General features: G+C 43.1%; 1 protein-coding gene and 1 non-coding gene across 5 annotated transcripts in view; one reads left to right on the top strand and one right to left on the bottom strand.

Annotated features, from left to right (window-relative positions):
* Window positions 1–25,503, top strand: part of col16a1 (collagen, type XVI, alpha 1) — a 268,861-nt gene that overhangs the window by 160,199 nt on the left and 83,159 nt on the right. For all 4 annotated transcript variants that reach the window (XM_060904731.1, XM_060904732.1, XM_060904733.1 and 1 more), the window contains 5 exons: window positions 341–394; window positions 4,258–4,302; window positions 4,688–4,783; window positions 6,030–6,056; window positions 6,156–6,254. In XM_060904731.1, the coding sequence (XP_060760714.1) occupies window positions 341–394; window positions 4,258–4,302; window positions 4,688–4,783; window positions 6,030–6,056; window positions 6,156–6,254 (321 nt within the window). The remainder of the gene's footprint in view (window positions 1–340; window positions 395–4,257; window positions 4,303–4,687; window positions 4,784–6,029; window positions 6,057–6,155; window positions 6,255–25,503) is intronic.
* trnai-aau (transfer RNA isoleucine (anticodon AAU)) lies at window positions 23,573–23,646 on the bottom strand. Its single transcript has one exon. It is a non-coding gene; the product is annotated as a tRNA-Ile (tRNA).

The raw sequence follows: 25,503 nt of genomic DNA, 5'->3' as shown, positions 1-25,503 counted from the left end.
AACTTCCGGCTCGATTACGTCAGCATTCGAAAGAGGGCGTGCGCGTCTTTTGACAACGTTGGCAGATGTTGGTCACTTTGATTTCCGCTGTACGTTTTACTTCCGTCCTACGATGTCTCGCACAGGTCTCAACGAATCTCGTTTACGGCCATTGCTTTGACATATGGACTGATATATTACAGAGCGTATTTCAAACACTCATAACTTGCTATAGCAGCGACACAATAGCGATCAAAAATGCATTCCGATATTTAATAAAATGAGATAAACAGAATTTTGATGATAAAAAAAAATTGCCTTCAGTTCTCCTTTAATTTTTGTTTTTCCTTCTCCCCCCAAGGGCAAGCCTGGTCCAAGAGGTCTAAGTGGCAAGGATGGACATAGAGGAGAAAAGGTGATGATCTGCTGTGGGATAGAGGACATTTTGCTGCATTGCAGAGTGAAATTCGGAGTAGAAATGCAACCTTGGGCTCCTGACTTCACAGTGGATCAGTAAACTAATGCGCTTGGGTGCACAGACTGTAAATGAGGATATATAGTGCACTGGGAAAACCCTTCACCTGGTGAAATTTTGACATTCATGACTGTAAAGTACTAAAAACTGCAGGTTCTCCTGAACTGATTTACATTTCTCTTTTGCACACCCATCCATCTCAATCTAAAGTAAAGTCTGCTTATCTTTTAAAAAAAAAGAAGGATAAAATTGTATTTTTCCATTCCAAGACACCAACACAACCGATTGGCAAAAATCAACTGCTTGATGGTATGTAATGAAAAAAACACAACAGTACATGCTGTTATTTGAAAATATTCAACAGCATGGTGGTGTGATGTGAAAGAGTTACTATCACCGCCTTAAAGTTGATTGTTTTCCAATAACGTCAGGTCTTGAAATTTTTATTCGTCTCATATTACAACAATTTGTTGACATTTTTTCTTCTAAATTTAAACATTCAACACGTAATATTGTAGAAAAGTTTCTCAAGTTATAATCACTTGTATGGGGCAGCGTGGTGGTGTAGTGGTTAGTATTGTTGCCTCACAGCAAGAAGGTTCCAGGTTCGAACCTCACTGTTGATGGGGGGCCTTTCCTGGTGAAGTTTGCAGGTGCTCCCTGTGTCTACGTAGGTTTCCTCCAGGTGCTGCAGTTTCCCCCCACAGTCCAAAGATTAGGTTAACTGGCTACTCTAAATTGCCCGTGGTTGGGTGGGAATTACCTGGGTAGCTTTCCTGAGCTGTCTAACAAATCTGCAGTAAACAGTCAACTATGGCTGATGTACAAGAAGAAGATCACTTGTATGTTATAACAGCTAACATAAGCCAACCAGTTTGCAGAATTCACTGGTGTTTCTGCATAATATAATCTTATTTTATTTGCATTTGATTATACCCCCGCTCTGAAGGGGGGGGGGGGGGGATACTGGTTTACCTCTATCCATCCGTCTGAAACACCCTTTGTCTCAGCAACCACAAATCATAGTCACTTGGTACCAAACTTCAGCTTGGGGTTCTATACCGTGTATACCATTTTCAGGTCTGTCATACATCGACTTCCTGTTTACCGACTGAATGTATTTACGAAAAATATCGCGTGGATTTGCAAAATTTTCGTAACACTTTTCTCAGCAACTACAAATCACAACTGCTTGATATTTGGTACGGAGCTTCAGCTTGGGGTTCTATACCGTGTATACCGTTTTCAGGTCTGTAGCACATCGACTTCCTGTTTACCGACTGAATGTATTTACGAAACATATAGTGTGGATTTTGACGCTACCTCAAGAAGCAAAATGCTATTTCAAAATGACAGTTTTCCAGGATGCTGTTTGAAGTCCCTGGGGAGAGACACGGCTCTTTACTTACCTGTTTCAGGGTTAATTATTTGTTGAAGTCAACATTCATAGTAAGTGTCCTATTCCTTCGATCGCTTACATTCTGATATCAACGAGAGCGAGGGGGATACGCAAGTGAGCAATAGCTCACACTTGAGATTTTTTCATCTGTAATAAAAAAAAAAATCTAAATAACCACTAAAACTTGCAGAATGCCGAGGCAAGATTATATAGTAAGTGGAGGACATTACACAGTGGCCCAAAGACATGAAGTTTATCTTTGAGTGGTAATATATTTCACGAGACAAACTTCGTATCTTTGCGCCACCATGTAATGTTCTTTATATTATATGGACACATACATTTTTAAAAAAAATGCAAGTTAATTCAAAGAATTTTAATTTTGAACCGGTTCGCCATTTTGACAATGCGTGTCTAGTCAGCAGGAAAACACTGGGAGTGACATCATCGGAGTGAAATATCGGGAATTATTATACATACAGGACACTTTTTCAATGGAATAAAAACATGTATTCTATTCACTTCTAGTGAGTTTCATTCATTTGATTTGATCGCATGCAATATTGCTAGCATATCGCTTATCCTACGTGTATTATGTCACTCTACCCAATGGAGAATGAGCGTTGAATATGGTTTACGATATTGCAAGACAATATGAAGTCACACGTCAGAGATGTAAAACTTGCGCACAAGCAAGCAACTGTGACAATTTGTAAACAAACATGGCCGCCAGGGTTACTTCGTTAAATCCGGAATATTTTGAGAGAATTTTGAAAGAGAAAGACGCATTGAACACCTGAACGGAACATGTATGTATAATAATAATAATAATAATATTGGCAGGGTGGCACGGTGATGTAGTGGTTAGCGCTGTCACCTCACAGCAAGAGGGTCCAGGTTCGAGCCCCGTGGCCGGCGAGGGCCTTTCTGTGCGGAATTTGCATGTTCTCCTCGTGTCCACGTGGGTTTCCTCCGGGTGCTCCGGTTTCCCCCACAGTCCAAAGACATGCAGGTTAGGTTAACTGGTGACTCTAAATTGACCGTAGGTGTGAATGTGAGTGTGAATGGTTGTCTGTGTCTATGTGTCAGCCCTGTGATGACCTGGCGACTTGTCCAGGGTGTACCCCGCCTTTCACCCGTAGTCAGCTGGGATAGGCTCCAGCTTGCCTGCGACCCTGTAGAACAGGATAAAGCAGCTAGAGATAATGAGATGAGATAATATTGGCTGGCTTTTTTTCATGGCATATCAGATATATTCCATTCAGCCAGCATGATATTGAACTCGTCTTCAATTTGTTGAATATCATGCTAGCTGAATGGAATATATCTGATAGACCACTCAACGCCAGCCAGTATTATTTAAATATGTCACTCAGAGCTGTGATGTATTTCAGATGAAAAATACAAGTTTTTCAGCACGAGAAGATAAACTTCATATCTTCAAGCCAACGTGCGATTTTCTTTTTATTATATAGACGCATTCACAAGCAAAAAGCACCCACATTTATCAAAACTATTCATCGATTTCCTCAGGAGTGAAGATATTGGAAATGATGTTACTCAATGTCCCGGATGTAGTTCGTATGAAAAATATGAGTGACGTATTTCACAGTAAAACACTCGTGTCTATATAATATATTTCCATGTTGTTATGATCTGTAACCACTTATCCTGTACAGGGTCGCAGGCAAGCTGGAGCCTATCCCAGCTGACTACGGGCGAAAGGCGGGGTACACCCTGGACAAGTCGCCAGGTCATCACAGGGCTGACACATAGACACAGACAACCATTCACACTCACATTCACACCTACGGTCAATTTAGAGTCACCAGTTAACCTAACCTGCATGTCTTTGGACTGTGGGGGAAACCGGAGCACCCGGAGGAAACCCACAGGGAGAACATGCAAACTCCATACAGAAAGGCCCTCGCCAGCCACTAGGCTTGAACCCAGAACCTTCTTGCTGTGAGGTGACAGTGCTAACCACTACACCACCATGCCACCCATGTTGTTATCATGAAATATTTATTGTTTCTTAAAATTGTTTCGTCACCATACAGTATGTTATTGGTCAAAACTTTTTTTTTTATCCATTTTTGGCTCGGTCTCAGCAACATCTCATGGGTTTTCCCAGGCAACCAGGCATATTATTGGATTTCTATTAATATTTAAACTTTTCAGCAGTGAAATAGAGCCACTTGGCAAATTGTTTACCTTTACTCGGTTCTGCCAAACGTACAGGTAGAAGTGTGAACAATTATCACTTGTTGACCTTTCTTTGGGTTCTGCTTCCACACTGCGAAGTTCTACCAAGTGCTAAAAGTGTGAATGTGAAATATAATGTGATAATGTGACCCTGATAATGCGATCATATTCCAGTTGTATCTTACTGTATTTTGTGTAGGGAGATACTGGTCAGGCGGGTGTACCAGGGACCAAAGGTGAAAAGGTGAGCTTGGATTGTGTGGGGATTTTTTTGTATGTGTTCTAAAATAGGCTCTGGTCAGACTGCAGTGGATGCACGGCGAATGTTCTTCGAGCTTTGTGAGTTGTTTTTTGTTGTGTCTCCGCTTTGTGATTGGCCAAAAACATCACAAAAAATTTCAGTGCAGGCATTGAAATTTAGTGACGATGTTTTCATCAGCAAACTAAGCGGCAAATAGTCACACATGGATTTGGGAATACTTCCCGAAGCTCGGAGAACCTTCGCCACTAAAGCGCTTTATTTTCATCGATAACCCATCACAAAGCATCGCGAGCTGCAGTGTGACCGTAGCCTGAAGCTTTGCTTGTGAACATGTCAATCAATGTGATACCTTCGTTATGTGTCTTAGGGAGACTCATGTGGTGTGTGTTCAAGTCCCCCGTCTGAAGTGAAAGGAGGCGCGATCATTTTTAAGGTGCCAGGGGAGTCAGAGTTGGGCAAAGAGGTGTGTCTTGCTTTTATGTATGTATTTTACAAATTTTTTAATTATCATCGAAGAAATCCATAAATCCAAGAGTAGAAAATAAATATTTTTAAAAAATTGCAATGTTTTGGCACCTGACTGAGGTGAAAACTTGATCAAGCCAAGATATTATCATGTTTTTAAAAATACATTCGTAAGCAAGTGTCTGGCAGTTTGTGTTGAAGCAGCATTTCTTTTGATTCTGGAATCAGTTCACAAAACAAAAGGCGACGAAACCACGTAATGATTCATCGTTCTTCTTGCAGACTTCAATTCTTTGAACGTTTTGACCAGGGCTTTGAACCGGTTCAAGGAACGAAAACGAAAACCGGGAACTTTTTCTATTTCACATGGAACAGAAACGAAACCAGAAACTTTATTATTTTTTATGTTCCGGAACAGAAACGCTTATTAAAAATAATGGTAACCGGTTAATACCGGTTTTTATTTCGTTCCTCAAAGTTTCCGTAGCCTACAAATAAAGTCATTCTTCTCCTGCGCAAGTTTCTATGACCCGCTGGGGTTCACTTCCTGTGTGACGTTCGCTGACTGAATGGAGAGAGCGGGAGGGTGGACTACTATCACGTCTCCACATCTTAAATAAGAGGTAAATATTGCCGTCTATCGTTATTCGAAAACGTCAATTTCAAACACGATATCAGTATATTTGTCCACGTTAATGAGAGGCTCGTGAACATTAAATGACGTTAACCTCTGTTAGCCTATCAATGCATAGGGCCTGACTAGCCTTTGGTAACACACTAAACGAATTATCTTTCATTTTTGGCACTTTTTCTGTTTGTGTAGATGGGAAAACGTACTGAGAATCCAAATCGCCAACATTTGAAATAATAATTGTTTTGAATTATTTCTTGTCTTATTTAATGAAGGTTGTAATAGAATTAGCCTACATTTGGCTTAAGCTGGATGAGACAGAGACATAATTTTATAGCCATTTGTTAAACAGCTAACAGGGAACGTAATTAACTGTTCTGGGAACGAAATTTTTTTGTTCTAACCGGTTCGGGAACGTCTATTTAATGGTGGAACCCAAAACCGGAAACGTTAAAATTCCGTTTCTGTTCGGAACGAACCAATAGGAAAAAAATTCTGGTTCAAAGCCCTGGTTTTGACAAAAACATGGCCGTCACGTTGAGATTTGATCTGATCCAGATATCAGAGGGTTACTTACTTTTGAATTAATACCACTTTCTATCTATCTCGACAGGGACCTCAAGGACTAAAAGGAGATAAAGTACGTGAGTTATGAGAGCTATATGAAGACCAGGCTTTATAGGAATGAGTTTCTGGATGTTATTATTGTCAGAAATCATGAGCCTGTTCATATCCACAGGGTGATCAGGGTTTACAGGGAGAGCCAGGACTGGCTGGATCACCAGGATCCCAGGGACTGCCAGGGAAACCCGGGAGAGACGGACTCAAAGGACAGAAGGTAACATTATACCACAGCACTGTTTATTTCTCAATCCTGTCTGGTTAGAGGATGTTGGTCAGTGGTTCTGACACTTGTTCCCACTGCAAAGTTTATATTAATGCCCAAGTTCTAATACGATATTGTTTATATCAGTAGTTCTTAAATTGGGGTTCAGGGACAGCCGGGGGTCTGTGAAACATAGCCATGGGCTCCATGACTCCTATTATTATTATTATTTTTATTATTTTTTTAATGTTACAGTGATGGAAATTACAGTGTCATATTATGAAAGTTATTATCTTTAGGGGTCCAAGCCCCAAAGTCAGATCAGACGTGACGTATTCTATCACTGCAAATGTCAGGAATGGAAAGTTCTATGGCTCCAAAAAAAAAATCATTTAGAAAATTTTAATAATTTTCATGAAATAAATCTATACTCTGTGGGTCCGTGGAATTTATTTTACAGCTGAAAGGGTTCCTGGCTACAAAAAGGTTGAAACGCCAACTCATCCATAGCTTTTTTCTGTATTTGGGCGACTGTAGAACAATACTGAAGATATCAAAACTATGAAATAACATCTGGAACGTAGATGGAATCATGTGGAAAGCAAAAAAGGGTTCAAAAGCAAAATGTGTTTGATATTTTAGATTCTTCAAAGTAGCCAGTGTTTATCTTGATGACGCTTTGCACACTGTTGGCGTTATCATGAGGTCGTCACCTGGAACGCTTTTCAATTAACAGAGGTGCCTCGTCAAAAGTGAATTAGTGCACTAGTTTCTTCCCTTCTTACTGCATTTGAGATTAAATAGTAAATAGTAAATAATAAATACAGTAAATAGCCCTATTCAACACCACACCTGGAGTAATCCATATTTTGTCAAGAACCGCCCAACTTGACTGAGAGGCGGCACGGTGGTTAGCATTGTTGCCTCACAGCAAGAAGGTCCTGGGTTTGAGCCCAGTGGGCCTTTCTGTGCGGAGTTTGCATGTTCTCCCCGTGTCCGCGTGGGTTTCCTCCGGGTGCTCCGGTTTCCCCCACAGTCCAAAGACATGCAGGTTAGGTTAACTGGTGACTCTAAATTGAGCGTAGGTGTGAATGTGAGTGTGAATGGTTGTCTGTGTCTATGTGTCAGCCCTGTGATGACCTGGCGACTTGTCCAGGGTGTACCCCGCCTTTCGCCCGTAGTCAGCTGGGATAGGCTCCAGCTTGCCTGTGACCCTGTACAGGATAAGCGGTTACGGATAATAGATGGACGGACATTGAATTAGCTGTGTCCAAACTTTTGACTGGTACTGTATCGTAATACAGTAACTTACAGAGGGTTGCATATGGTGAACACTCCATTTAAACAGATTAAAGATGTGTAATTATTGATTTTGGGAAAGTTTCTGTGAATAGATATTTATATAAGATTTATGGACGGAGTCTCCAGTGTCAACGGTTTGTAACTATGAAGCTATAACTTTCGATCACAAACAAAACAGTTTCTTGGTAATGCTTTTTGTTTTATTAAAGAAAGAATTTGCCACTTCCCGAGTGAAAAAAAGAGAGATTGATAATAAAGTGACTTAGTGAGTGAGTGAAAGAGTGATTTATTTATTTATTTATTTATTTATTTATTTTTACAACCCCGCTTCCCAAAAAGTTGGGACAAAGTACAAATTGTAAATAAAAATGGAATGCAATAATTTACAAATCTCAAAAACTGATATTGTATTCACAATAGAACATAGACAACATATCAAATGTCGAAAGTGAGACATTTTGAAATTTCATGCCAAATATTGGCTCATTTGAAATTTCATGACAGCAACACATCTCAAAAAAGTTGGGACAGGGGCAATAAGAGGCTGGAAAAGTTAAAGGTGCAAAAAAGGAACAGCTGGAGGACCAAATTGCAACTCATTAGGTCAATTGGCAATAGGTCATTAACATGACTGGGTATAAAAAGAGCTTCTTGGAGTGTCAGCGGCTCTCAGAAGTAAAGATGGGAAGAGGATCACCAATCCCCCTAATTCTGCGCCGACAAATAGTGGAGCAATATCAGAAAGGAGTTCGACAGTGTAAAATTGCAGAGTTTGAACATAATCATCTACAGTGCACAATATCATCAAAAGATTCAGAGAATCTGGAAGAATCTCTGTGCGTAAGGGTCAAGGCCGGAAAACCATACTGGGGGCCCGTGATCTTCGGGCCCTTAGACGGCACTGCATCACATACAGGCATGCTTCTGTACTGGAAATCACAAAATGGGCTCAGGAATATTTCCAGAGAACATTATCTGTGAACACAATTCACCGTGCCATCCGCCGTTGCCAGCTAAAACTCTACAGTTCAAAGAAGAAGCCGTATCTAAACATGATCCAGAAGCGCAGACTTCTTCTCTGGGCCAAGGCTCATTTAAAATGGACTGTGGCAAAGTGGAAAACTGTTCTGTGGTCAGATGAATCAAAATTTGAAGTTCTTTATGAAAATCAGGGACGCCGTGTCATTCGGACTAAAGAGAAGGACGACCCAAGTTGTTATCAGCGCTCAGTTCAGAAGCCTGCATCTCTGATGGTATGGGGTTGCATTAGTGCGTGTGGCATAGGCAGCTTACACATCTGGAAAGACACCATCAATGCTGAAAGGTATATCCAGGTTCTAGAGCAACATATGCTCCCATCCAGACGACGTCTCTTTCAGGGAAGACCTTGCATTTTCCACCATGACAATGCCAAACCACATACTGCATCAATTACAGCATCATGGCTGCGTAGAAGAAGGGTCCGGGTACTGAACTGGCCAGCCTGCAGTCCAGATCTTTCACCCATAGAAAACATTTGGCGCATCATAAAACGGAAGATACGACAAAAAAGACCTAAGACAGTTGAGCAACTAGAATCCTACATTAGACAAGAATGGGTTAACATTCCTATCCCTAAACTTGAGCAACTTGTCTCCTCAGTCCCCAGACGTTTACAGACTGTTGTAAAGAGAAAAGGGGATGTCTCACAGTGGTAAACATGGCCTTGTCCCAACTTTTTTGAGATGTGTTGTTGTCATGAAATTTAAAATCACCTAATTTTCTCTTTAAATGATACATTTTCTCAGTTTAAACATTTGATATGTCATCTATGTTCTATTCTGAATAAAATATGGAATTTTGAAACTTCCACATCATTGCATTCCGTTTTTAGTTACAATTTGTACTTTGTCCCAACTTTTTTGGAATTGGGGTTGTAAGAAGTTGTACATTAACAAGGACATACAACTTAATAATCACTTAATAAAGGATGGGTGGGCGGCATGGTGGTGTAGTGGTTAGCACTGTCACCTCACAGCAAGAAGGTTCTGGGTTCGAGCCCAGTGGCTGACGGAGACCTTTCTGTGTGGAGTTTGCATGTTCTCCCCGTGTCTGTGTGGGTTTCCTCTGGGTGCTCCGGTTTCCCCCACAGTCCAAAGACATGCAGGCATAAAAGTTGGGCTGAAGTGCCCTTGAGCGAGGCACCTAACCCCCAACTGCTCCCTGGGCACTGTAGCATAGCTGCCCACTGCTCTGGGTATATGTGTGTGCTCATCGCTCTGGGTATGATTGTGTGCCTGTGCGTTTTCACTACTTCAGATGGGTTAAGTGCAGAGGAGGAATTTCACTGATAAAGAATTAAATATGGGTACCTCTCTTCCTAAATTCAAAAAGATGTTCAAAACTAAAGTATTAAACAAATACCAAAAAAATTAGCATGATGCATTTGTCCGTGTATAAGATAGGCCTATCTATCTTAAGCTTCATATATCTTAATTTTGATAAGGTTTTTTTGGTAGATATGGTAGATTAGATTAGTCATCCAGCAAGCCAGTGACTTGAAGCGATATTCCATGCCAGGCCTGCCGGTCGAGCATGGCCCTCCCAAGCAGATCTGATGGTAGACCAGTGTCACGTTCGAGGACTGTGTTGGGGTTCACCCAGAAAGAGACCCCGATTCCTTCATGAGCCCCCTCAGATCTGAGGACGAGAATGATCAGGTCGAGAGAAACAGACAAGGGAACACCAGAGAGTTCACATGCCCGTTTATTCGCACAGTCACTTCGTCAAAATGAAAACATTTTTGAAAACGTCTTATAGTGTCTCTGTGTTTATGTTTTGTCTTCATGTGTGTGTGTGTGTGTGTGTGTGTGTGTGTGTGTGTGTGATGGGTGTGCGTCTATGTGGAAGTGTGTAATGATCTTGAATCAATCATAATATAATAACATATTTTTGCTGACAGTAAGGTACAGATAGATATCAGAGTCTTGGCTAATAAGTATGGAATGTTAAACATAGATAATGTCTAGTCTACGGAGTCTATTCAGAGAAGGTCAAAGACATTAGTTTGCACAGAAAGGATCTAATAATTTAACATAATTTCTTAACACATGAATGTGTGTTAAGTCAGTAAATTACATCTTGATTTCATCAACATAAGTAAAATAACAAATAACAATATGTATTTAATAATGCTAAAACAAGGAATGTTATAAGAAAATAAACATAAAAAATAAGAACAACTTAACCACAAGAACAATGAGAATATGTCTGAAAGAGAGAGAACAATTAAACAACTAACAGGTTAATTAACTAAATTAGGTTAATGCTTTTAAACTAAAAACCCTTAGAATCATAAGATCTTAATTATAATTATAATGTCATTATGAAACTAATCTAGAACTATAAAACTAACATTAACTAACATTACGGGATCCAAATCACTACCATAGTATATTTCAATATATTTCAGTATATTTCATAGCTTTTATGAAGCTATGACCTAAGTTTCAACTGAAACATGAACTTTAATTCTACCATTCGATTTAGCACTAAAACAGACCTTGGTGGGTCCTTCAGACACTTCTCTGTTCAAAATACACTCTCATATCAAAGAATAAACAAAATGTTCCCAAACAATGTCCAGCCGAGACATAAGGTCAACTAATATAATTTTGACACAGAATAATTCGCTGAATTCTTAACTAAACTTACATATGTCTACATATATCTTGATTTAACCTACATGTAATAAAATTTAACTTAACAGACTGTCTTTAGGGTTGTACAAGGCCGGGCAACTTTACGCTTCGCCTCAGGTTCCCATAGGAGGACCTGAGCTGCGGGCTGATTGTTAGGGTTTTGCTGGGATTCGAACCTGGTTAGTTGGTGTGATAATCCAGCAAACCCCCACTAGGCCACCAGGTGGATGACTCAAATGCAGAGGCGTGAGGCGGAAGTAGAAAAAGAATCAAAAGGTTTATTTAAACTATATACACTATATACAGGGCAAAACAAAAGACAAAAAAAAAACAAAGAGTATAATCCAAAAGAAAAGCAAAGTGCAAAAATTCAAAAGCTAAGAAGATCAAAAAACACAGTACAAAGGAAACTGGAGATAAACATAACAGCACAAAGACTCCGTGACAAGAGGACTGAACTCAGGGGTATAAATAGACAAACTAATTAAGGACACAGGTGAAGATAATTAGGCAATAAACACAAACACAAAACACAGGAACAGTGGTGGCCTCTAGAGGCCAAAACAAACATGACACGAAAAGGAAATAACAGCGGCCTCTAGAGGCCAAAACAGTCCTAGTCCTAACAGGACCCCCCCCTCTAGGAGCGTCTCCTGACGTTCCCAGGGCGATCCGGATGGGCCGAATGGAAGTCCCGACATAGTTCTTTATCAAGGACATCCCGAGCAGGAACCCAGCAGCGCTCCTCAGGACCATAGCCCTCCCAGTCCACCAGATATTGCAACCCGCCGCGGACCCGGCGGGAGTCAAGCAGGCGATTCACAGTGAACACAGTCTGCCCCTGGAAGATGCGGGGGGGTGGGGGGTTCCTAGGGGCAGGGGCATACGTAGACGTCAGTACGGGCCGTAACAGGGAAACATGGAAAGTGGGGTTGATCCTCAGAGTCCGGGGCAACTGGAGCCGGTAGGAGACAGGGTTCACCCTGCGCACCACCTTGAAGGGGCCAATGTAGCGAGGAGCAAGCTTGCGGTTCTCCACCCGCAGTGGAAGGTCCTTAGTGGACAGCCAAACACGCTGCCCAGGGCGGAAAGCGTGTGCAGGTCTTCTATGGCGGTTGGCCTGAGTCTGGTTGGTTCTGGAGGTCTGTATGAGGGTCTTCCTGACCTTGCTCCAGGTCTTGCGACACCGTCTCACATATTGGTTGACCGAGGGCACCCCCGCGTCCTCCTCCTGGTCCGGGAACAGAGGTGGCTGGAACCCGAATTGGCACTGGAATGGCGACAGCTTGGTGGCCGATGACTGCAGGGTGTTGTGGGCGTACTCCGCCCATGGCAGCCAGGTGCTCCACGATGTCGGGTTATCCATAGCCAGGCCTCGCAGGGTGGTTTCCAGGTCCTGGTTGAGCCTCTCCGTCTGACCATTGGACTGTGGGTGAAACCCAGAGGAGAGGCTGGCAGTGGCTCCGATGACCTTGCAGAACCCGTGCCACACTCGGGAGGAGAACTGGGGCCCTCGGTCTGAGACGATGTCCTGTGGAAGACCAAAGACTCGGAAGACATGATTAAACAAAAGTTTCGCAGTTTCAAGAGCAGAGGGGAGTTTGCACAGTGGTATGAAGCGGCAGGCCTTGGAGAATCTGTCAACTAAGACCAAAATGACCGTGTTACCTTGTGACTCAGGGAGACCCGTGATAAAGTCGACTGCCACGTGGGACCAGGGACGCCGGGGAATGGTCAGAGGATGCAGGAGACCCTGGGGACGCTGTCGTGGGTTCTTGGTTCTGGTGCAAACCTCACAGGACAGGACAAATGACCTTACTTCCTTCTCCATGTTAGGCCACCAGAAGCGTCTTTTCAGGAAGTCCAGGGTCCTCCGAGCTCCCGGGTGGGCGGTGAGAGGGGAAGAGTGACCCCACTGGAGAACCTTGGCCCGGGCTTGATGTGGGACGTACAAGAGGCCTGGTGGCCCCGTCCCAGGACCTGGGTCCTGGCGTTGGGCTCGTCGGACAGCCTCCTCAATACCCCAGCGGACAGGGGCCACAATCCGGGACACAGGGATAATAGGCCCGACTTCATTCTCCCTGTTAGTGGCAGAGAACAGTCTGGACAGTGCGTCAGGTTTGGTGTTCTTGGAGCCGGGGCGGTATGAGAGGGTGAAGTCAAACCGACTGAAAAACAGGGCCCACCTAGCCTGTCGAGGGTTCAGTCTCTTGGCTTGCTGGAGGTACTCCAGGTTCTTGTGGTCAGTCCAAACCAGGAATGGATGTTGTGCTCCCTCCAGCCAGTGCCTCCACTCCTCAAGGGCCAGTTTGACCGCTAGCAGTTCTCGATCCCCCACATCGTACCGGGACTCAGCAGGACTCAGGCGGTGAGAGAAGTAAGCGCAGGGGTGCAGCTTTCCTTCCGAACGTTGAGAGAGCACCGCGCCGACACCACTGTCCGAGGCGTCCACCTCCACGATGAATGGTTGGGAGGTGTCCGGGAGAACCAGAATGGGTGCCGTGCAGAAGCGGTCCTTGAGGTCTTTGAACGCCTTTTCTGCCTGAGGAGACCAGCCATAAGATCCACCTGTCCCTTTGGTGAGGTCTGACATGGGTGCTGCCACAGAACTGAAGTTCCTGATGAACTTGCGGTAGAAGTTAGCGAATCCTAAGAACCGCTGAACCTCCTTAACGGACTTGGGAGTAGGCCAATCCCGGACGGCCAGGGTCTTGGCAGGGTCCATTTGGAGTTGGCCTGTCCGTACAATAAATCCCAGAAAGGAGACCTCGGGAACATGAAATTCGCATTTCTGGGCCTTGGCGAACAGATTGTTCTGTAGCAGCCTCTGGAGAACCTGGCGGACATGGTGGCGGTGCTCCTGCACGGTCTTGGAAAAGATAAGGATGTCGTCGAGGTAGACAAAAACGTATAGGTTAATCATGTCCCTTAAGACGTCGTTGATTAGGGCCTGAAAAACAGCTGGTGCGTTGGTGAGTCCGAAGGGCATCACCTGGTATTCGTAGTGCCCAGACGGGGTGTTAAAGGCAGTCTTCCACTCGTCTCCCTGTCGGATACGGATGAGGTGGTATGCGTTCCGTAGGTCCAACTTGGTGAAGACGGTGGCGCCTTGGAGCAGGTCGAAAGCTGTGGACATCAGCGGAAGGGGATATCGGTTGCGCACAGTGATCTTATTCAGGCCCCTGTAATCAATACATGGTCGGAGCCCCCCATCCTTCTTGCCGACAAAGAAGAAGCCGGCTCCAGCAGGTGAAGTGGAGGGTCGAATAAACCCAGAGACCAGGGCATCTTTGAGGTATTCCTCCATGGCCTTGCGTTCTGGCTGAGAGAGTGAAAACAGTCTGCCACGAGGAGGGGTAGTCCCAGGGAGCAAGTCGATGGCACAGTCGTAGGCCCGGTGCGGAGGAAGAACGGCGGCCCTGCTCTTGCTGAATACCTCCTTGAGATCCCAGTACTCTGTGGGAACTTGAGATAACTCGGTGAGATCAGGGGGCTCGGCAGGAGACACAGGAGAGCTAGAGAGCAGACAAGAGGCATGGCATGCAGGGCCCCATTCCACAACCTGGCTTGTTACCCAGTCTATGCGAGGGTTGTGGCGAGTAAGCCAAGGAAGGCCTAGAATAACTGGGAACTCAGGTGAAGGAATCAGGTGCAGGGATATTTCTTCCTTGTGACCTTGAGACTGGAGGAAGACTGGAGAAGTAACTTGAGTGACTCTTCCATCACCTAACGCTTGGCCATCAAGGGCAGACACAGACAGAGGGACTTCAAGAGGTGCAGTCGGAATATTGATGCTTTGGGCGAAGTGAATATCCATAAAGTTCCCAGCCGCCCCTGAGTCTATCAAAGCTTGACAAGAGTGGACAGACTCACCCCAGGAGATGGAGACCGGGATGTAGATTCCTTGGCCAGGGAGTCCGGGAGAGAGGGTAGGCCCCGTCACAACCCTCCCTCGGCTGGACGGGGCGGTCCTTTTCCCAAGAGTTCGGGACATGATGCTCGGAAGTGACCAGGCTTGCCACAGTAGATGCAGCACTTGTCCCTCCTTCTGCGCTCCCTCTCAGATGCGGAGAGGCGAGTACGACCCACTTGCATGGGTTCTGGACAGTCACTGAAGGAGGTAGACGGTCTCCAGGTAGAGGTAGGGAGGCTGGGGGGGCTCAAGGCTTGGTGGCGTTCTCTCATCCTGTTGTCCAGACGAATAGCATGTGAGATGAGGGTTTCGAGGTCACTTGGGCATCCAATAGAGGCCAGACCGTCCTTGATGGGGTCAGACAGACCATGGTGGAAGGCTGACACCAGGGCAGTCTCGTTCCATCCACTTACTGCTGCGAGTGTTCGGAACGAGATGGCGTAATCTGCGACGCTTCCTCCTTGCCGGATGGACATGAGCTTTCGGGCTGCGTCGGTACTGATGTCTGCCTGATCGAAGACCCGAAGCATCTCTTCAGAAAACAGCTGGAAATCAAAGCACTCAGGTCCCTGTCTTTGCCAGATAGCAGTAGCCCAGGCTCGCGCCTTACCAGCTAATAAGGTGATCACAAAGGCAATCTTGCGGCGATCCGTAGTGTAGGTGGTAGGCTGAAGCTCAAAGGTGAGTTGACACTGGGTAAGGAACTCTCGGCACTCACTGTGCTTGCCGTCATACCTCTGTGGTGCAGGAAGGCTGGGTTCGCGAGGTGAAGAAGGCAGCATTGCAGAAGGCACTGGAGCAGGAGTGGGAGCTGGATCAGGAGCAGGAACTGGATCAGGAGCAGGAGATGCAGGCAGAGATGTCAGCTGTGCCAGGGTTTTCCCAATTTGCTGAAGCAGTTCCTCGTGGCGAGCGAGGGCCTCACGTTGGCTGGTGAGCGTACGTCCATGAGCGTCCATGGTCGCTCCGAAGCATGTCAAAGCTGCCATAATTCCCTGAAGGTTGGCTGGGTAGACAGTTGAAGCAGCCTCTGCTGAGTCGGTCATGACGGAGTCTTTCTGTTAGGGTTTTGCTGGGATTCGAACCTGGTTAGTTGGTGTGATAATCCAGCAAACCCCCACTAGGCCACCAGGTGGATGACTCAAATGCAGAGGCGTGAGGCGGAAGTAGAAAAAGAATCAAAAGGTTTATTTAAACTATATACACTATATACAGGGCAAAACAAAAGACAAAAAAAAAACAAAGAGTATAATCCAAAAGAAAAGCAAAGTGCAAAAATTCAAAAGCTAAGAAGATCAAAAAACACAGTACAAAGGAAACTGGAGATAAACATAACAGCACAAAGACTCCGTGACAAGAGGACTGAACTCAGGGGTATAAATAGACAAACTAATTAAGGACACAGGTGAAGATAATTAGGCAATAAACACAAACACAAAACACAGGAACAGTGGTGGCCTCTAGAGGCCAAAACAAACATGACACGAAAAGGAAATAACAGCGGCCTCTAGAGGCCAAAACAGTCCTAGTCCTAACACTGATCATGGAAGAGTACGTGGCCACACAATGCCAGACAGCGCTTGGCAATTAATGATGAGAGGCGTGGTAAGGAGCCATACAACCGATCATTTGTCCAATGTTTGTTACAACTGATGTCAAAAACTTTGCGAAGCATACATGTGTAGGTGCCATCCAGAGACTTCTCTTGTGCTTTCATAAGAGACCATGACTCAGATCCATAGAGAAGGATAGATTCAACCAAGGACTTAAAGACCCTGGTTTTTGTTTCTCTAGAGAGAGGGGAAGCCCAAACCTTGGCTAAAGAATTAAGGGCAAGATATGGTAATTTTACACTTAGTTGATGTATTTTCCCAAGATCTATTGCTTTTACTTTGTTAAACCATAATTTGAAATTGTATTGAAATTATATTTTTTTCTTTTCTTTAAAAAGGGTAGGCAAAATAAGCTTCGGCTTCAGCCTACGCCTTTTCGGTGCCTTTCGGATTTATCTGCCCTGACTCTATGTGGGTTGCAGGCAAGCTGGAGCCTATCCCAGCTGACTACGGGCGAAAGGCAGGGTACACCCTGGACAAGTCGCCAGGTCATCACAGGGCTGACACATAGACACAGACAACCATTCACACTCACATTCACACCTACGCTCAATTTAGAGTCACCAGTTAACCTAACCTGCATGTCTTTGGACTGTGGGGGAAACCGGAGCACCCGGAAGAAACCCATGCGGACACGGGGAGAACATGCAAACTCCACACAGAAAGGCCCTCGCCGGCCGCTGCACTCGAACCCGGACCTTCTTGCTGTGAGGTGACAGCGCTAACCACTACACCACCGTGCCGCCCAGCAAACATCCTGTCACTGATTATTGTCGTATAATAGCACAACTGTTGTGTTTCATTCTTTACATATACAGTACATACAATGGGAACATTTTAGAGAGTATTTCCTTGTTGGGTAGAAATAACGAAAACAGAGAGAAGCCGACATACCGTACCATCTGTCCACTTTTCTCTATATTTTTAGAACGAATTAAATACCGTGATACTTATTTTGTATCATAAAAGGTTAGTTTTGCCCTCTTGGTTATCCCTGTTTGATCATCATTATTGTTTAATACATTATTACGAGTGCTAGGAGAGCTTTTACATCCTTCCTGACTCAAATGAATTTCAAAAAGAAGCCCCAACATGTGGCTGAATACTCCGGGAATTTGCCTCTAATAAGCATTCTTGATCCATCTCTCAGCACTGTAGCGCATCTTTCCGATGATTAAAGTCATGGTACATTGCTACCCGTGTGTGTCTGAACATAACTTGCAGGCAAAGTTAAATTCAAATGAAGTCTTGTGAGTCAGGATATAGTTTGAAAGCTCTGGGGTTTCTTGAGCAACAGTGGAAATATGATGTGAAGAGAAATAAGATTTTTGATTTAAAAAAAAAAATTCAAAAGGACATCTTCTGTAAGCTGTACAAATACAGATATAATGGCTATAGCATTCTGTATCCTATACACCGATCAGCCATAAAATTCAAAACACTGACAGGTGAAGTGAATTATATTGATTATTTCATTAAAATGGCACCTGTCAATCAAGGGGTGGGATATATTAGGCAGCAAGAGAACAGTCGGTTCTTGAAGTTGATGTGTTGGAAGCAGGAAAAATGGGCGAGTGTAAAGATCCGAACGACTTTGACAAGGGCCAAATTGTTGGGATGGTTAGATGACTGGGTCTGAACATCTCCAAAATGGCACATCTTGTGGGGTGTTCCCGGTATGCAGTGGTTAGTACCGACCAAAAGTGATCCAAGGAAGGAGAACCAGTGAACCGGTGACAGGGTCATGGGTGTCGAAGGCTCATTGATTCGCATGGGGCACGAAGGCTAGCCTACGGTATATGGTCCAATCCCACAGAAGAGCTACTGTAGCACAAACTGCTGAAAAAGTTAATTCTGACACCAGCAATCAACGAGCCTTCAACATCCATGACCCTGTCGCCGGTTCACCAGTTCTCCTTCCTTGGACCACTTTTGGTCGGTACTAACCACTGCATACCGGGAACACCCCACAAGATGTGCCATTTTGGAGATGTTCAGACCGTCATCTCGCCATCACAATTTGGCCCTTGGCAAAGTCACTCGGATCCTTACAATTGCCCATTTTTCCTGCTTCCAACACATCAACTTCAAGAACTGAGTGTTCTCTTGCTGCCTAATATATCCCACCCCTTGATTGACAGTTGCCATTTTAATGAAATATTCAATATATTTCACTTCACCGGTCAGTGTTTTTAATTTTATGACCGATGGGTGTATACGGGCTGTTTCACAATCATGGTTATCTTTTTGAATAACACCAACTATGTCCAGTATACCTACACATATGCTGGAATTTCTTATACTTTATTCTTCAGAGACGCACCAGCCCTACCTACAGCAGTAACGTCTCTTATAACTTCGTCTAAATATGTTTGTAAGAGTCAAATACAGCTCAGTTTTGGCCTTGTGGTCATTTCATTGAATCCCACTTTAATTATTACACTTAGATTTTACTGGGTAAATTTCGAATTGCATTTTTAGCACTAACTGGGTTTTACTTTGGGACGAATACAGTATTTTCATTCACGATAGAAAGACATTTAAGTGGAAGTTAGGTTTTTTTTTTTTTTGTAAACTACAGTGGTGCTTGAAAGTTTGTGAACCCTTTAGAATTTTCTATATTTCTGCATAAATATGACCTAAAACATCATCAGATTTTCACACAAGTCCTAAAAGTAGATAAAGAGAACCCAGTTAAACAAATGAGACAAAAATATTATACTTGGTCATTTATTTATTGAGGAAAATGATCCCATATTACATATCTGTGAGTGGCAAAAGTATGTGAACCTTTGCTTTCAGTATCTGGTGTGACCCCCTTGTGCAGCAATAACTGCAACTAAATGTTTGCGGTAACTGTTGATCAGTCCTGCACACCGGCTTGGAGGAATTTTAGCCCGATCCTCCGTACAGAACAGCTTCAGCTCTGGGATGTTGGTGGGTTTCCTCACATGAACTGCTCGCTTCAGGTCCTTCCACAACATTTCGATTGGATTAAGGTCAGGACTTTGACTTGGCCATTCCAAAACATTAACTTTACTCTTCTTTAACCATTCTTTGGTAGAACGACTTGTGTGCTTAGGGTCGTTGTCTTGCTGCATGACCCACCTTCTCTTGAGATTCAGTTCATGGACAGATGTCCTGACATTTTCCTTTAGAATTTGCTGGTATAATTCAGAATTCATTGTTCCATCAATGATGGAAAGCTGTCCTGGCCCAGATGCAGCAAAATAGGCCCAAACCACGATACTACCACCACCATGTTTCACAGATGGGATAAGGTTCTTATGCTGGAATGCAGTGTTTTCTTTTCTCCAAACATGATGCTTCTCATTTAAACCAAAAAGTTCTATTTTGGTCTCATCCATCCACAAAATATTTTTCCAATAGCCTTCTGGCTTGTCCACGTGATCTTTAGCAAACTGCAGACGAGCAGCAATGTTCTTTTTGGAGAGCAGTGGCTTTCTCCTTGCAACCCTGCCATGCACACCATTGTTGTTCGGTCTTATCCTGATGCTGGACTCATGAACATTAACATTAACCAATGTGAGAGAGGCCTTCAGTTGCTTAGAAGTTACCCTGGGGTCCTTTATGACCTGGCCGACTATTACACGCCTTGCTCTTGGAGTGATCTTTGTTGGTTGACCACTCCTGGGGAGGGTAATAATGGTCTTGAATTTCCTCCATTTGTACACAATCTGTCTGACTGTGGATTGGTGGAGTCCAAACTCTTTAGAGATGGCTTTGTAACCTTTTCCAGCCTGATGAACATCAACAACACTTTTTCTGAGGTCCTCAGAAATCTCCTTTGTTCATGCCATGATACACTTCCACAAATGTGTGTTGTGAAGATCAGACTTTGATAGATCCCTGTTCTTTAAATAAAACAGGGTGCCCACTCACACCTGATTGTCATCCCACTGATTGAAAACACCTGACTCTAATTTCACCTTCAAATTAACTGCTAATCCTAGAGGTTCACATACTTTTGCCACTGACAGATATGTAATATTGGATCATTTTTCTCAATAAATAAATGACCAAGTATAATATTTTTGTCTCATTTGTTTAACTGGGTTCTCTTTATCTATTTTTAGGACTTGTGTGAAAATCTGATGATGTTTTAGGTCATATTTATGCAGAAATATAGAAAATTTTAAAGGGTTCACAAACTTTCAAGCACCACTGTAAGTGCCTCTGACAGAATCCTTTGTCTGTCAAAAATGTCCTCTTTGGAAAAACACTCACCATATGATGAGGGTATCATTGATTTAAGAAAATATTTGTCTCTTTTGAAGCAGAAGACACTGTTGTTGCTCAGTAAACTACAGGACTTGAAACAGATGTGAGACACTTTTGCAGCGGAGCTTCACATGTGGTTGAAATGTGAGTCGATCGGAAAGTGTCCTCGCCAGAAAACCACAAGGATCGTCACCACTTCAGTTGTTATTACAGTTACCACCAGGGGTTAAATTGGGCCGGGGCTGTCCGGGGCTGAGCCCCGGCACATAAGCTCGGAGCGGATGGCATATGATCACGCGCACACATCAAAAGCAACAAACCCTTTTCACGATTTTCAGTTCTGAATAATTAAATATCGTTTTATTAATCAATAAACCCATGACTTTTATGAGATAGATCATAGTTTTCCTGATAACAAGACGACCTGTCAAAGCTATTTAGAACAGAACTTGCGATCAGAGATTCTGGTTTCTGGAACACTGCGTGGGTTGCCAATTCCGCTTTTTATAAGCGACTTTGGGGTTTCTTTTTCTGTGAGCTCGCTTTAAAAAAAAATCAGAAGTCGTGGTTTGCGGGTTTTTGGGCTTGTGTTTCAGCGTTGTGACTTGTTTATAATTTTCTCCGTACACCGTCTCCCCTTTTAAAATAGAAGCACAATCATTTGAATGCAGCAAAACTTTTGCTGCATTCAAATGATTGTGCTTCTATTTTGCTGCTATAATATGCTCATCTTATGTATGTTCTAGACAATACAAAAAGCACCACATGCCAAATAAATAATTGAATACATAATAATAACAATAATAATAAATGCTTCCAATGTTATGGTGGTGTTTGTATTTGGTTGCATTCACTGCATGAATATATTTGATTGACAATTTGACTGACAGTGTTTTGGCATGTTTAACATTTATCCTCCAAAATAAATCAACTGTTTTGGTTTAAGATTGTGCAAGCCTTCAAATTTTCTCACTGAACATTTCTCCTTCACATTTTTCACCTGTAGGCATGTGACAAGATTTAACATGATATTGCTCAACCTACCTCTGTAAAGTCAGCTAACAACTTATTAAAATGTACCAGAATTCAGCAAATAACATGTATGATAATAAAAAACTTCTGGGGGAGGACCCCCAGACCCCCCACTAATCATTTCCTTCAAACCAATGTACAACAACCTGTACAATCTGTTACATTGGCCAACCAATCTACATTCAAACTGCCATAATGTGTACGGGGGCACTACAAGACACACATAGGCCTACAACACACAGATAAGGTGTATATCTCTGTGCAATATGATATGGTTATCAAATTAGAGGGTTATTTTCCAAAAAGTATATTGGGGCAGGGCAGCGGGGGCAGGGGCGGGTACGAGGCAGAGCCCCCCCACATAACCAATCCCAATTTAACCCCTGGTTACCACCATGTACACACAGACATCGCTGCATAGTGTTTGAAAATTTGTACATAAATTTGCATACATTTCAAAAGTTTTTCACATTATACGCTTTGCTCTCATGGACTATAAGAAAGGTGGTCAGTTTTAGAAATACACTATATGCCTCTTCTCACCACAGTATGATGCCCAGTAGACGACCTGTAGCTCTGAAGTTCTGTGCAGTTCATTTCCATATCAAAAGATCTTTTTTGGCAGCAGAGAAACACAAAAATCTGAGTTTTGAACCATTGTGGACCTGAAAAGTATACCCTGATTGTGAAATAGCTCTACTGTATTCACCAGAATTTTCTGGTTTCTATTTTAAATATAGTTTTAATAATGGATTTAAATGAATCGGTTTAATGAGTGATCTGATCGAAACTGGTCAGAGTGTGGAGTAGGGGCAAGGTTAAGCATTTTTTAAGTGAGTGCAACTTAAAATCAAAATGTTCTCTAACAGTGATGATGATCTCTTACAGCTTTGGGGATTCAAATTTTCAAAATGGGAAATGATGAAACTTTGATGCAAACTGTAACATCAAAGTTGGGATGATAAATCATCACTGCCATAACTAGGCTTATTAATATATTATCACATAATATCGCAGTTTGCTGCTTTGGTTGAGCCAATGAACTCGTATATCGGGAAGGAGGGATGGGTTTTTATTTTCATTTTGGACATCAAATTTTTTTGACGACTAATAGCTGCACTTGTATGTGGAATCAATCTCCACTTTGGAGTGATCTGTGGCTAATAACTGACAAACCATTGGGATTATAGCAGCAAATAATGATTTTACATCGAAAGAATATAAGTTACAGTGAATGTGCCAGAAACTATTTGATGAGTCAACAATCTAGTTTTAGATTCAATACTTTTTTTTTATTTCACATGTATCATAATTAAGAAGAAGAAGCCTTTATTTTTGTCACATGTACACTCAAGCACAGCAAAATTCCTCCTCTGCATTTAACCCATCTGAAGCAGTGAATACATGCACACATGAGCGAGCGCGCTCACACATACCCAGAGCAGCCATTTCTGCTGGGCCAGGGAATCAAACTGGCAACCTTTTAGTCCCAAAGCTGCTTCTCAAATCTTTAGGCCACGGCTTCCCCAAAACAACACAACATGGTACTGGCCAGTACAGGGATTTAACCTGTGACCTTGGCATTATTAGCACCACGCTCTAACTAACTGAGCTAACCGGCCTACATAACCAGCTTATCCTGTACAGGGTCGCAGGCAAGCTGGAGCCTATCCCAGCTGACTACGGGCGAAAGGTGGAGTACACCCTGGACAAGTCACCAGATCATCACAGGGCTGACACATAGACACAGACAACCATTCACACTCACATTCACACCTACGGTCAATTTAGAGTCACCAGTTAACCTAACCTGCATGTCTTTGGACTGTGGGGGAAACCGGAGCACCCGGAGGAAACCCACACAGACACGGGGAGAACATGCAAACTCCGCACAGAAGGCCCTCGCCAGCCGCTGGGCTCGAACCCGGACCTTCTTGCTGTGAGGCGACAGCGCTAACCACTACACCACCGTGCTGCCCCTGTGCATATTTATATATTTATATTTAGTGCCGTTCCTGATAACCTTTTTTATACAAATTAAAAAAATAATCACCTGTGTATTTATACTAAAACAACTATCCGTCTCAGGCTCAGTGAATTTCGGTTATTATCTACCGATATTCACTGAGCCTTCGGTGAGTAATTGTTAAATATCAACTACTAAATGTAACGGACAGGATTGGCTGAGTGTTGAAGATCCACGTGCGTTAGGTTTCTTAATAATGAATCAAAACCAGACAAGGGTTAAACCACAAACAGTCATCCAAAACAACAAAGCTGTTTTGAATCATAGAAAATAAGGTCATGAGCACAGGAAAACGAGAGAGAGAGAGAGAGTTTTATTTATTTACTTACTTACTTTTTTGATCCCAACCTGGAGAAAGTGTTGTGTTCCAGCAGCAGCTATCAGACATGCGAAAAAACACACTGTACAACATAAAGTAGAATGAAAAATATATATTTCTTCATAAATATATTTATGAAAAATATAATTATATTGTCTAGCCGACTATACAATATAAAGATAAAAATTTCATAATTTATTTATATATACCGTATGTGGATGTATTTTGTACAGGTGAATGTGTATTAATAATACAAAAAAAAAAACAAGAAGAATTGAGGTGAATCAATATAGAAACTCTACAAAAGTGGCAGTATTGAAAGGAAGATAAAGACATAAATAAATAAAAAACAAGTAAACTTTAAAGGTGCGAAGTGACAGGAGAACCAGGACCAGGGTTATAAACACAACGATCCAGTGGAGAGTTCAGAGTAAGACTACTCAGAGGAATAACAAAACTCTGAACTTATATACACTAAAAAGTAGGTGGCAAGACTTCACAAAGATGTGTCTGAACCATGCACTTGTGTATTATAATCCAGGAAGGTAACATGATGATGTGAGTGTGGAAGAAGTCCTCTGCTGGCATGGAGGTGTAACATCCCAGGTGTTTGTTACATTAACAAAAACAGCAAAAGGAGAACAGCTTTATTATTATTAGCTCGTCTGGCCTGCAGGTGATGAGTTTATACCATCACATGTTGTCTGTTCGGAGCACAGGTGGCCAAGTGGTTAGAGCGCTTGACCGCTAAGCGAACGGTCCCTGGTTCGAGCCTCGGCTCGACGGGGATCTGGGGCTCGCTCCCTGTCCACCCAGCAGTGAATGGGGACCTGGTGGAAACACTGGGGAAGTTAAAGGCGGCGAGGAAAGGAACTGGCCACCCTACCTCACTATGCCGATGGCCCAGGACAAGTGCGCTCTCTAACAGGCACTCCCCCAATGTACGAATCGTATATGGGACCCCCCTTTGCTTGTTGTCTGTTCGGCGTCCTCCACATTCCAAAAAAATCACTTCTTCTTTCTCAATTCTTCACTGATTTGTATTCTTTTTGGCAGGAAGGTAGGTCTGCCTGTGATGCATGTACAACCCAGATTCCAAAAAAGTTGGGACAAAGTACAAATTGTAAATAAAAA

Source organism: Neoarius graeffei, chromosome 22, assembly GCF_027579695.1.
Source record: "Neoarius graeffei isolate fNeoGra1 chromosome 22, fNeoGra1.pri, whole genome shotgun sequence".
Taxonomy (NCBI): Eukaryota; Metazoa; Chordata; class Actinopteri; order Siluriformes; family Ariidae; genus Neoarius; species Neoarius graeffei.
This window is presented reverse-complemented; position numbering and strand designations above follow the sequence as displayed.